The 13,062-nt window shown below is 54.4% G+C and overlaps 5 protein-coding genes across 5 annotated transcripts; 1 reads left to right on the forward strand and 4 right to left on the reverse strand.

The window, feature by feature from the left end:
* Positions 1-970: 970 nt before the first annotated feature.
* LTHEOB_33 (uncharacterized protein) lies at positions 971-3,887 on the forward strand (the record flags this gene model as incomplete). Its single annotated transcript, XM_035512207.1, has 2 exons — positions 971-2,219; positions 2,758-3,887. 2 exons carry the CDS (start codon positions 971-973, stop codon positions 3,885-3,887), a joined length of 2,379 nt encoding a protein of 792 aa, XP_035372035.1.
* Positions 3,888-4,242: 355 nt separating this feature from the next.
* On the reverse strand, positions 4,243-5,432 carry LTHEOB_34 (Rho GTPase activator; the record flags this gene model as incomplete). Its single annotated transcript, XM_035512318.1, has 2 exons — positions 4,243-5,269; positions 5,341-5,432. The coding sequence occupies 2 exons, from the start codon at positions 5,430-5,432 to the stop codon at positions 4,243-4,245; spliced, it is 1,119 nt and encodes a 372-aa protein (XP_035372036.1).
* Positions 5,433-7,639: 2,207 nt separating this feature from the next.
* On the reverse strand, positions 7,640-8,548 carry LTHEOB_35 (uncharacterized protein; the record flags this gene model as incomplete). The annotated part of the gene is made up of 1 exon (XM_035512429.1): positions 7,640-8,548. The coding sequence occupies one exon, from the start codon at positions 8,546-8,548 to the stop codon at positions 7,640-7,642; it is 909 nt and encodes a 302-aa protein (XP_035372037.1).
* An 880-nt stretch (positions 8,549-9,428) lies between these two features.
* Positions 9,429-10,932, reverse strand: LTHEOB_36 (uncharacterized protein; the record flags this gene model as incomplete). Its single annotated transcript, XM_035512540.1, has 3 exons — positions 9,429-9,844; positions 9,903-10,676; positions 10,734-10,932. 3 exons carry the CDS (start codon positions 10,930-10,932, stop codon positions 9,429-9,431), a joined length of 1,389 nt encoding a protein of 462 aa, XP_035372038.1.
* A 647-nt stretch (positions 10,933-11,579) lies between these two features.
* On the reverse strand, positions 11,580-13,062 carry LTHEOB_37 (Lipase secreted; the record flags this gene model as incomplete). The annotated part of the gene is made up of 2 exons (XM_035512651.1): positions 11,580-12,479; positions 12,541-13,062. 2 exons carry the CDS (start codon positions 13,060-13,062, stop codon positions 11,580-11,582), a joined length of 1,422 nt encoding a protein of 473 aa, XP_035372039.1.

The raw sequence follows: 13,062 nt of genomic DNA on the forward strand, positions 1-13,062 counted from the left end.
ACCCCAACGCCAGAATACTCGTGTTAAATCTTCAGTTTCATCGGAGTACACAAACTTCAATTCATCAGCCCCCGGTTGGAACTTTCGTGGTGCTGTTCATTTGAAGATCTCCTCCCCGACTATTGTGGTAATTATTCTGACCACCATCATAAATGTGGCTACACCTATCGATTATTCTGCTTTTATTTGTCAGCTACGTTTGGCCGCATTTCTCAGCCAGCTTTGATGCCATTGGTGGGTATGTGCGTGAAGACGAGCCTCATTTGCTGCCTGAAGGCAAAGCCTTGCGTGCACAATCTGCAGGTGAGATTTTAGTCACTCGTTCAGAAGGAACAGTATTACTACCTAATCCAGATGTATATTTTTGTTTCGGTCGGGGGCTGAAGCTTCAAGAAATAACTCCGTTCCTCTAACAGCCTTCCCGTGCCACTGGCATGGGATCTGAAAACTTAAGAGGCGGAGAAGCCCCTCCAGTTGGGGTCCCATCCTCTAGCCTTGTTCACTTCTCACCATGGCGCACGCATCACACAAACCTCTACAGACTTGCAAAGAATGGTCGACAGGAAATACCAGAACCATACCTTGGTCTGGATTATTAGCTCTCTTCACGGCCGTCGTTTGCGGTGCCGCCGCATTTGGAACACTACTGCAATCAAACGGCAAGGATATCGACTCTTGGCCCTCTGCAAAGTATCCCTTGCAGCCTACCGTCATCTTGGCCATCCTATCCGCGGTCGCAAACTCGGCCCTGCGCTACGCCTTGGCCGAGAGCCTCGCACTTTTCTGGTGGAGACAGGCTTTGAATGGAGCAACTCTCAAGGACCTCCACCTATCCTGGGCGTACGCCACCAGCTTTAGCAAGTCGTTACTGTCGTGTAATAAATTCAACACCGTTGCGCTCGCCTGTATTATCACTACTTTGGTAGCTGTTGATGGGCCTTTGCTTCAGCGCTCATCTTCAGTCATCACGATGTCTACTCTACGGAACACAACCATCACCACCCAGCTCAGCACCAGGGATATACCGTACGGGTATTCAGGAGTCATCCCTGTTCGTAGTTTCAATCCGACATCTCTCACCCACGAATTCGGCCAGATTTTCAACGCCTATCAGTCCCGGAATGACATACGGTTGAACGCAACCGGGTGCCGAGGAGTTTGTGCCACACGCGTGGTTGCGTCTGGCTTCGACGAGCGTTGTACAGAAGGCACCACGCCTTATAACTTGACTTTCCAAGTCAATCCTGGCGGCGGCGGCTTTACGAGCACTGAGGAGAATATTGGCAGCATTATCTTTTCAAGAGAAACAGCAGCAGAATTTAACGCCAGTGTCAAGTACAAGGATGACTCTGCTTGCATTGGCGTCCTCCACACGGTCGACTGTAGCTTCCGCCTAGCCACAGTCTCGTATCCCATCACCATCGCGAACAACACCGCTAGCCTCCGTCCAGGCGGCGCCAACGACAGCCTATCTATCAGCCCAGTGAGATATGAAGGCGGCTCAATTGCCGATCAATTTTCGACAGCTGGCGGCTTTTACCTCGTCGCGGACCAGCTATTCGGCAGCAATATCACTCTACAAGCACGCCTCCCCTACTGGTCGGTCCAGGGAAACGGCTCTATGCGCTACACGTACCAGACCAACGGCATGTACAACAACTGCAGTATCACCTACTCCAACCCCATGCCCGACATCCGCAGCGCCCTCCGCGAGCTTATCTTCCGCGCATCCATCGGCCTTTCCAACAGCTCGACCCTTCAGACCACGCCCGGGACCGAGGAAGTCGGCCGCGTCATCTACCGGCTGAACCCGTACTACCTGCTCGCTAGTTTGTGTGTTATGCTCATCAATGTCCTCGCCGTGCTGCCGCTGTATTTTGGCTGGTGGCAACTTGGCCGTGTGGTCTCGATGAGCCCTTTGGAGACGGCCAAGGCATTCAGGAGCCCGCTGATGGCGGAAGCGGGGAGCAATCAAGAACTGGGCGGGTTGGTGGGCGCGGTAGGGGAAAAGAAGGTGCGGTACGGCGCCGTCGTAGCGCAGGGCGGCGCTCTGGAGCAGAGTGACTGCCAGGGCGATGATGCACAGAGGTTCTCTGCGGAAGGCGGCGAGGCTGTAGTACAGCATATTGTCGATCATCAAGAGCGTGGAGCGCGCAGATCTTCCGGGGCAGAGGCAATTCCGCTCAAAGCGTTTGAAGAGGACGAGTCGGTTGGTGGAGGTGATAGACTAATTTTGTGTCTTACGGAAGAGAAAGACGGTCTACCACCTCCACCACGTCGTGGAAATCTATATTTCTGAGACATTGGTAATCAGTATACTAATATATCCATACAAAGTGTATGTGGAGTCTTTTTAATAATTGTCTCAATGAAATTTTACAGCGCTACACTGCAGGCTAGTATGGCAGGGACTAACTGTTTCCGTAATGGCAAGCCTAAAAAATGAATAATGAAATCAGTGCCATGATCCGGAGATGCGGGGGGAGGCTAAAGCGAGATGTTGTGGCTGAACGTCTAAGCCACACCGTCCCCACTAAAGAGAATACCCGTTATTAAAACAACGAGGCTGTGCTATTTAATACGAGAATAAATATATACAGCCTCACACCTTGTATCATCCTGAAAACCCATCAAAACTGATCCGTGTGACATCTACTACTGCCGAAATCTTTAATCAACACCACCTGGTAACTGTACTATACCTTTACGATATTTAATTCAATATCAGGTTCACCCAAATCCTGATGCATATTTTAGTATTCAAGAGAGCCAACAACATGGAAAATCCGAGCCCTATAACCGCCACGATTAAGAACGAACATGCACTTCAGCTCGCTTCATCGAAAGGAGATGAGAACCTTGTTCAAACGATAATCAACAAAGACGCCTCCTCCATCAATGCACAGGGAGGCTTCTACGGCTGTGCGCTTGTCGCTGCGTCATACGAAGGCCACGAAAAGGTAGTTGAGATACTACTCGCCGCCGGCGCCGACATGAATGAGCAAGGCCACTTCGGGGACTCCATCCAGGCTGTAGTAGCTACCAGCTTCGGACCGTACGAGAAGGATATCGAAGAGCTATTTGTGAACTGGGCCAAGGACAATCCTCACGCCAGACACAACGGCAATGCACTCCAGGCCGCTTCATTCGCAGGACATGAGAAGGTGGTGCAGGTGCTACTCGACAAGGGTGGGGATATCAACGCGCGTGGCGGAGACCACGGTACTGCTCTTCAGGCGGCTATAGCCGGAGGACAGGAGAGAGTAGCCAAGATTCTGCTTGACAGAGGCGCCGATGTCAATGCTCAGGGCGGCGTATATGGTAATGCTCTTCAGGCTGCTTCATTCGAGGGCCGTAGGCGGATGGTTAAGATGTTGCTCAAGATGGGTGCAGACGTCAATGCTCAAGGTGGTATTTACGGCAATGCTCTTGTTGCTGCGTCATGTCCAGGCCATGAGAGCGTACTTCAGATGCTACTTGCCAAAGGCACGGATGTTGACGCCCATGGCGGCTATCATGGAAATGCTCTCCAAGTTGCATCAGCGGAAGGGCACGACAACGTAGTCCAGATGCTACTCGATAAAGGAGCGGATCCCAATGTCCAAGGCGGAGAGTACGGAAATGCTCTTCAGGCCGCCTCATGGCAGGAGCACGAGAGGGTGGTCAAGATGCTGCTTGAAAGTGGCGCAGATATCAACGCACAAGGCGGAAAGTTTGGGAATGCTCTCCAAGCCGCATGTTACAGAGGACACGATACCGTGGTTCGGATACTGCTGGAGAACGGAGCCGACGCCAGCGCTTTTGGACACTGCGGCAATGCTGTTCGTGCTGCTTTAGCCGGAGGGCACCAGAATCTGGTTGAAATGCTGTCTGATCACGGCGTCTAATAGCTGCGGCGTCGGCCTGGACAGACTCGCGTGCCGACATCCACACATATTTCGGTCAGGAATTCCAGGGATGAGAGTGAGCTTGTTGATTTCCATAATGAAACCAGTGTGGTACTCTCAGAAAAAGCATTACAAATTCCATGATACAAGGCGCATGAAGTATACTGGGACCGTGGAAGTGGAGACGATGAAGGTAAACATGCTGGTCACTCTACACCAACATTTCGCCTTCCCCGTGCCCGCACTGTTCCTGACTTTTGTGATGGTGCTTTTAGAGATCACAATGTGCTCTTTAAGATGGAGAAGACAATACAATGACTTGCAGTTCTTAGGCATCAGCCCACCAGACGAGCGCTTATCCAAATATTAGATCAAAGACATCATCAGCCTCAGGCCTCTCATCTGGATCCTCGCTCACCATCATCTCAATCACATCAACAATCCGCCCATACTTTTGCATACCGTCCTCCTCTTTCATGCTCTCAAAAGCCATACGTAGACTCCGATCCCGCACCCTCCTCGCGTACCCATCTGCTTGATTTTCTCCCCAATGAAATCCCGTCTCCATCTTGTAATCATCTCTGCCCAACACCGCCACGCTTCTCGCAGCCAAAAGCTCCCAGAACACGCATCCCAGAGAAAACACATCCGACTTTGTGCTTCTGGGCGCGCCGTCTACTATTTCGGGTGCGGCATACGCGTTCTCGTACAGGGTAGATTCAGTGGGGTTGAACGAGGCGCCCGTTGGCGAGATCAAACAATTAAAGATCAGTGAGATACCAAAGTCGGCGTAAATGGCGCGACCTTCATGGATGAGCACGTTCTGGGTATTGATGTCTTTGTGGCGCATTGACGACAAGTGGATAAATGCGAGGCCCTGTGCCAGGTTCCCGATTGCATTGAGGAGGAACTGTTCGCCGATGACTTCGGTGGTTTCGTCAAACTGGCGGAGAAGAAGATCGCAAAGACTTCCCTGCGATGCAACTGGGCTCATTACGAGTTTGATCTCGTGCTTCTCGGGGTCTTTGTGCCAGCGGATGAGGGAGACCATGTAGTCGTGTGCTTCTTCTTGCCTGGAAAGGCGTCCCATGATTTCGATTTCCCGCTGGATGTTGTGGTAGAGTTCGTTGGTGGAGGACTGGAACTGGTAGGTCTTGATGGCGAGTACCTCTTTTCCATCTTTGTACTCGCCCACTGTCGCTTGCGTGCCTTCACCTAGGTCCCTCACAAATTTATAGCGAGCCTCGTCGAGTGGTTCTGAAGGGAAGGATGTTGAGAACTCGTCGGCTCTCTCCGGGAATAATCCTGTTGGGTGTTCATGTATGTCATAAGGCGCATCAAGTAAGATTGCTCTGCCCGGTTCCATATCGCTCCTGGCACCCCTGTTCCAATTTTAGTACGCGGCAGCTTCATGGGATTCAATTTAGGCTAGTAACAAAGAAGGAATACGTACTCGAATCTTCGGCCATCGTCATACACAGTTTCGTTCGTGTCGTCGTCATAGTAATAGTACCTCCTCGTTTGCTCGTCCAACGTCCAGTCCATTTTAGAAAGTCCTCGAGTGACAATAGCAAAGCTTGATCGGGCAGTGATTAACTCAGTAGTAGGGCGAAAGAGAAAGTTAACCTTAGGTAGAATGTTCAGTCGGTTAACAGCTAAGCCTTTAAGTTGGAAATTTCTATGCTCGTATTCGCGACAAAGGTTTCGGCGCTTGCATATGAGTGACGAGGCTTGCTGCGTTTGTCAGCTGCGGATGGTAAACCCGGCTCCTGCTTATTCAATGTAAGCATCAGCTGTGAAGCCCCGCATTGATAAGGAAACAAATCCTTCGATAATTGGATAGCCTTGCTTTCTGCGGCTTGCTGGCTTTTACCAATTTCTGTCGCCTGCGCATGCACGGGGCGGCCTCGGGCAGCACAGCCTCGATGGGTGATTGTTCTCGGATTCTAGGCAATGAAGCCCGCTACCGTGGCTTTCACCGGCAGCTGTTTTCAACATGTGAAGTCAGTCGATCGGTGATGGGCTGAGCCGCAATCAAAATCGGGAGCAGCGGGTTCAGCTACCCCGCGCTTACAAGAAGTTGAAAGCCACTCGCCCCCTGCATTGCCAACTGACTCCCCCGATCCCACGTTTGCACAATCCGAGCCCACTACGCAGGTGGTCAGCCATGGTGTTCAATGTAGCAATCCCGAACATTTTGAGCGAGCGTGCAATTATATCAGGAAACAGCAAGTCAGGATAAGAATCAGGACTGTCTCCTGGTATTTGGTTAGCACAGCCGAAGCGTTCTTCACTGCGTCTTCATGCTCCGCTATTGACGCTGTCTGCAGTGACAGTCAGTCTGACTACTGCTCCCTTCTTGGCGTGGTGTTCTACGTCAGCGTTCTGCCCTGATCGGAGCAGTGGCCCAAGCTACGAAGATGTGTACATCGAGCTACATACGCCCACGAGTCAGGCTCGTGGAGTGGATGATCGCGGGGCTCGGAGGGGTGTTACCGATGGTAGTGTCCATTAACAGATGTCGTGCGAGAGCGAGGTAAGAAGACGGACGCAGTGGTAGGATGATCAGTGATAATGTAGGTTGCAAGAGAGTGTTTTGGGACGTTCGTGGCGTTGGTGGGGAAGCTGAAGGGTGCGGGGTGTATGAGCGGGGTCGAAGTCGTATAAGTGAGAATGGATGTCCAGTCACAAAAGATGTCGATCATTGAGGCGAATCTCAGCTAAGAGGTAGCACTAATGAGTAACGGACTGTTTCATTCGCCGTGTCTTCCAGCGCCACATGGAATTGATTTGCCGGGCAGGAGGCCTTCTTGCTTGGCTCAATACTTGGCTGGCCAGCCTCGCTAGAAATCATGTCTGACGCCGGACCAGGCTCTGCTAACTGCATCAATTGCGGCCTCTGTGTTTATCTCGTGCGGCCATGTCTCTGATATTCCAATTTGAACCCCGTATACCCTACGCGCTCATCGCCGAAAGAAGACTGCGTCGCAGTCCATATCATCCGAGCAACTCCTTATGCGAATCTTTGAAGATCCCCAGCTACTCGTTCAGTTTCGGGATCGGCGATCGCACCTCGCTCTCGACTACACCGGAAGGCAACCAAGTTTCACCGCGACATTTTGAGACACTGGCGCACGCGGAAAGCGTTGATAGCAACACTCTATCAATGAATGATCACATGCTAGATAGACTGATTAAGTGTATATGAGTCAATTTTCGTCAGCCAATGGAGGGTGTCGCCGGTATTTTCAGTACTGACTGCTGAAGATCTCTATTACTACCTAGTCCATTTGTAGTGCAAATAGAGCTGCGCGTAAGGAACAAATTTTACTGTTTCCGTCAAAGCGTATATAGCATAGTGGACTGCTCCTCTATGATCGGCTTAAAGACAGAACTTATTAGTGGATATTCCGGCCTTAAAGCTCGAGATCGAGGACAGAAAAATGGCACTTAAGCTCTCCGACAGGCATGGAGAGCTACTGCGGAAATGTTGTCTGTGCTGCTTTAGTTTGTAACTACGACAGGTAACGACTCTACCTGTCAGCCAAAGCTTCTTTTATAGAAACACGAGCATATAAAAATGATTTTCCTAGACATCTTTCCTACAATAACAGTTAACAACTCTTTGCTTCTATTTGTTTAGCCTCATTGGCGGCGCTCTTTACCAACGCTACCTCTTCCTTCTCATGTCTATATTATTTGTCGTGGAAACTTTCAATTTTGTCTTGTACCGTCATTCCCATATCATACATCTATAGCATAGCAGGCCCGTTACGTACTTCGGCCCACGAGGCGTACTCGAGCTTCAAGCACACCGGCACCCAATACAGTGTGAGAAGAGTCCAGATCAACCCCCAAACGAACGGCGCGACCCAGCCGACACCATATGCGTAATCGACGTCTAGCGTCCACACCAGAGCGGACGTGCCCAGCGCGGTAACGACTCCTCCCAGACTCCAGAACAGCGAGAGCGCGCGCAGCATATGGCGGAAGCGGTAGCTGCTCCGATACCTCAAGCTAAAGTCCTCCCTAAACTCTGTTCCGCCGCCGCCGTCGGTGGCGACGATATCCTCAACGACGGCGTAGATGCCCGGGCGGAAAGCGGTGCCGGCGGGGCAGGTGGAGATGCGGCAAGGAGCCTTGGCCTTGCACAGGTGCAGGAGGTCGCGCAGCAGGACGTCGGCGGCGAAGACGAAGAGCACGCTGGGCGCGGGCATGGCGAGCAGGCGCTCGATGGGGTCGGGGTAGGCGTTGCCGACGACGAGCTCGGCGACGGTGACGAGGATGGCGAGCAGGAAGACCCAGTGCGTGTGGTCGAAGTAGGCGCGCGGCGCGCCTTTGGGCCGGCAGCGCGAGGATGCCTTCCAGAGATGGTAGCCGCGGAGGAAGAATTCGAGGACGAGCGTGCCGCCGGTCAGGGCGGTGGTGATGCCGAAGATGGTGGCGTTGGACAGGCGCGTCGAGAAGCGGAGGGAGTAGTACAGCGCCACCGGGATGACGCAACAGTCTAGCAGCAGTGGCGTCCAGAACCGGGCGATGTTTTTCTTGCGCGTGCGCAGGGTGTAGTGTAATGCCGGTGGGCCGAAGGGGTCGTCGTCCGCGTTCCCGACATTCATCGCTGCCCCATTTTCGTAGCTCTGTACCGCGTCTGACCCCGACATGCTGAAGACGACATTGTAGTGCTTACGACGTGCTCAGTTCTACATATACTACAGTGCTACGGTTTGAAAGGGCGATCGCTTCTTGTTTGAGGTGTTCGTATCGCGGTCACACGAGTACATGGGAGAGCGTTGCGCGGATCACCGGCGAAGCTTTGACTATGCCATATACGGAAACAGCTAAACGAAATAGGATATCATAGTGCGATTCCGAGAATCCCGCCCCCGCTGTATACATACGCGTCTTCACCTGCTTGCGTATATTCGTCGCTGCTCGATAGTATACTCGGCCGACCGTGCGGTATTAACGGAACTATAGCAGGGTTAAGGGAAACCATTTTCAAAGCACCGTGCTCAGCCTCCTCGCTGTCTTCGGCATCGACGAGGAAAAAGACTGCGAATGCCATAGACCGCACACATACTCGCCTCAGCTCTTTAAATCCATTAAAATCTCGCAGATGCTCATCATCTAACGAATCGAAAAAAAGTGTTCCCGCAGACATGGACAGGCCTCTCGAGACTGCATCATCAGTCAACCACTCCCTCGTCATTGTGTTGCTTTTTGTCATGTCTGGTGCCAGCGCCGCGACGAGCCGGAGGCTGCCCCACGGCCATGACGGACGACCAGATGATGTGCAGCCTCATGGCTATGCCTCGCCTGCTCTAGGTTTCCGGAATTCAGACCTTGCATCATCCGGACATAGCCACGTACCCGCGCCTCACCAACGACGGATACCTCCACCGGGGCGTCGAGCTATGCGTCTGCGGCAACTACAATGGCTGGAACAGCTTGGTCCATCTAAATCCAGGCAGTCTGCAATGTATTCGATACTGATCTCAGGTTTTCACTGCGGTCATGCTTGCCGTGCTGTAGTGAGTATGTTCAGACATCCCCAGACGCCCACACCGACTTCCCACGATGCCACGTCTCCAACACCTTTGCATCCTCAAAACCCCCCTGCGTGAGATCACTATCGACAGAAATGAAGTTCGCGAGCTTCCCCTCCTGGATACTACCGAGCTCATGGTCCCGTCCCACCGCCTTCGCGCCTTCGATGGTGATGGCTCGTAAAATCTCCTCGGCCGAAAGCTTACCAACAACAGCCTGCAGCGTCGGAAACAGATTCGGCGTCGGAGTGAGAAAGTAATCCGTGCCGATGGTCATGCGCACATCATGATCCAGCATCTGGCGGAAGGGCCATCTCAGCAGATGCGGGACGAGCGCGACCTCGGGGCTGTGGAAGATGGCCGGCGACATCTCAGCCGTGACGCGGAGTCGTTTGAAGCGGGGGATGTCATCTACCCTGGTTCAGCAAACCCGTTCTTCCGTGGATGGGAGGAGGAGGGCAATAATTACCTTCATGCACGGCGTTGCAATGCGCTACCTCATGGCTCGGTCCATCAGCGTTCCGTTCGCGAACTTTCTCAATGGCGTCCAAGGCCCTCCGCACGCTGCCTTCCCCCGCGCAGTGGATCTTGCAGGTGTAGCCTTTCGCATCATACTTGACCAACGCGCCCAGCAACGTGTCCCAGTCAACCAATATCATCGCCTCATCCGGCCTCCCATCCTCCCTCAGATCACTCTGCGTCAGATGCGGCGGCAGCGGCGCGCCGTCCAGCCAGAACTTGACAAACCGCGTCCTGACGCACTCCGACTCGAAAACATCCGCGACGTGCAACAGCGCTTGCAGGCCCTCAGCCTCCTCCTGCGCGTACCGCGCCGGCGAGTGCACGATGTGCGTGTGCAAATCGACCGTCATGCCGCCCGCCATCTCTATCTCCCGCAGCGCCTTCAGGTACGCGGTGTTCGCAGACGCCTCTTGACAGGACGTGATGCCGTATCTGTTGCAGACGCGCATGCTGTGCTCGAGCGCGCGCCGGACGAAGGTTGCTGGTGGTTGAGGCATGTTCATCCAGAGCTCGCCGGATGCTGCTTCGAGTAGCTCGCCCGTGACCTCTCCCGTCTCGCGCCGCACAAATTGACCGCCCGGAAATTCGGGCGGGTTGGCGGAGTCGTAGCCGAGCCGCTTCAGGGCTTCCGTATTGACCAGGCAGTTGTGCAGGGAAGGGTCGCGGACGGCGACTGGCGTGTCGGGGAACTCGGTGTCAAGGTACTTTCGATCTGGTTGGCCTTGTGGGGATGTGTCAGTTTTGATTCTCGTAAGGTCCGGGAGGGTGAAGTCCTTACCGTCCGGGAATTGCAAGGCGGAGTAGAAACTGGCGACGATCCACTCGCCGAGGGTGTGGGCGTACTCGCAATGGCATGATGCAGTTTTGATGTTGGGGCCCAGAGTCAAGTGGTCGGAGTTTGTGCCGATCAATGCTTCGCTGAGCTGCTGCGTTGCTGCGCCAAGTAGATGGGTGTGGGCGTCGTGGATTCCGGGCATGACAAACCTCCCGCGAAGGTTCCGAGCTACATTTCCCTCTCGAATAGCAGTTGTCCGGATCTCTTCGCTAGTGCCGATGGATGCGAACCTTCCGGATGCGTCGACAATAAACGCCTCTGCCCAAGGCTTCTGCGGATCGAGAGTAAAGACGCGTCCATTGATGTACGCTAGAGCCATCTTTTAACATCCGTAGAGTTTAAGGAAGACTAGTGTGGGGAATGGTATTCTATAACAACGGAATTCAAATGCAGCTGTAAGCAGTTCCTCCAGATGTTATATCCGTGAGAATGCCAAGACACATCCCCGCAGCTCGACCGCTGGTGAGATTCGTTCATATTACCCCTCTTGTCAGCATCCGGTATTCGAGAAACCGACCAATCGTGGGAAACCGAAAGATAACCGCATCAATTCCGCCCCGCATGTGTTCGCCTCAGAGATGACAAGGTGAAAGCGCATAGCGCAAACGCACTCAATTGGCCCGGAAGGACATCTACGGAAATCTCACGGCCGGCCACAACGTAAACCCAGAGTTCAAAAAACGTACCGCAGGGGAAAACCGATTGAAGTGTCTGCCATCGTTTCCTCGCCCAACGACAACCGACCCAACGAAGTGCAGCAGCCCCTCGCCGCCAACCCAACCAAGTCCCTCAGTTAACAGAGTTATTATCAGGATCCACCTCCGGCTCCGCCTTAACATACTTATAATCAAACGCCTCCCTCGTAACCCTCGTGCACTTCCCGTCCGTCCCCACGCCCCCAAACCTCTCGTCAATCCACCTCAACCAATCCGGCGCCGCGGCCGTCAGCAACCCCGAATGATCCTGCTTCGGATACAACATCAGATGCACCTCGCCGCCCGCCGCGCACGCGTCCTCCCACGCCTGCACCGTCGTCTCCGCCAGGATCGCCGTGTCGTTGACGCCCTGCACCACCAGCACCGGCCCGTGTGCCTTCGCGCCGTTCGTCGGCGCCATCCGGTCCTGCCACGCGCTGAGCAGCGCGGAAGTGGTGTTCGTGATGGACGCGATACCGCCGAGTAGCTGTGCGGCGTCCAGATCCAGCGTCAGCCCGAGCACGCCGCTCGCGCACAGCTGCGCTGCATCCGCCAGGTCCATGCGCGCGCTCAGGACGGGGCCGAGCAGAGCCGACGCGTTGAACGACGACGGGTAGACGCGCTGCACGGCCTGCGCGAGCAGCGGGAGCAGGCTGGCGGCGGAGCTGGCGTGGATGTCGTCCGGGCTGGCGAGGGCGTTTGCGATGGCGGCGTGCGCCATGTCGACGACCTTGGTGGCGGGGGCGAGGGCGACGGTGCCGATGTAGTTCGCGGCGGCGTCGGGGTTGTTGTTGCTGCGGGCGGCGAGGTGAGAGATGTCCTCGGCGAGCTTCCACACGGCGCCGCCGCCTTGCGAGTGGCCGACGGAGAGCCATTGCTTGGAGAGCACGGCGCCGAAGGCCTGGCGGGCGGCGGTGATGGAGTGGAAGAGGTCGGCGGCGTGGGCGGGGAAGGCGCAGTATTTGTGGGTGGTGTGGTTTGTGCCGAGGCCGGCCTGCGAGGGTCTTTTGTTAGTGTTGAGGTTTGGGCAGAGACGCGAATGGGGATGTACTGACATAGTCGGTGCCGACGAGGGCGTAGCCACGTTCGCTGAGAAGACTCCAGCTGTGGTAGTCGAAGAGATTGGGGCCGTTGGAAATGGCGCAGCCGGCGTTCGCGCCGATCGTGCCGTGGGCGAAAGCGACGAGAGGGAAGGCTCCACTTTCCGGCAGAGAGAATGGAAGAGCGATGTAGCCGGTGACGGGGACATGGGATCCGTTTAGGTCCTCGGAAACGTATTGTATGCGATAGACAGAGACTCCGGAGATGACGGTGAGGGTTTCAGGGTCGACTGGCTTCAATTTGAGCAGATCGCCGGGCTGAGCAGTCGAGAAGTTGCTGGCAACGGCGTAGAAATCGTTGTCGAAGTCTGTGCCAACAAAACCACGGTCGGCTGCCATGGTGTCTTGAAGGATCGAGTAGCAAGCGTCGCCGCATTGGTAGGATGCTGCTGTTTCCTTGGTGACATTGAAATTGGCGGCTGGCGTGCAGAGCGCCGGGGCAGCAGCGAGGAAGAATGAAAGAATGGAAGCTCGCAT

This window comes from Lasiodiplodia theobromae (assembly GCF_012971845.1).
Source record: "Lasiodiplodia theobromae strain AM2As chromosome Unknown scaffold_1, whole genome shotgun sequence".
Classification (NCBI taxonomy): Eukaryota; Fungi; Ascomycota; class Dothideomycetes; order Botryosphaeriales; family Botryosphaeriaceae; genus Lasiodiplodia; species Lasiodiplodia theobromae.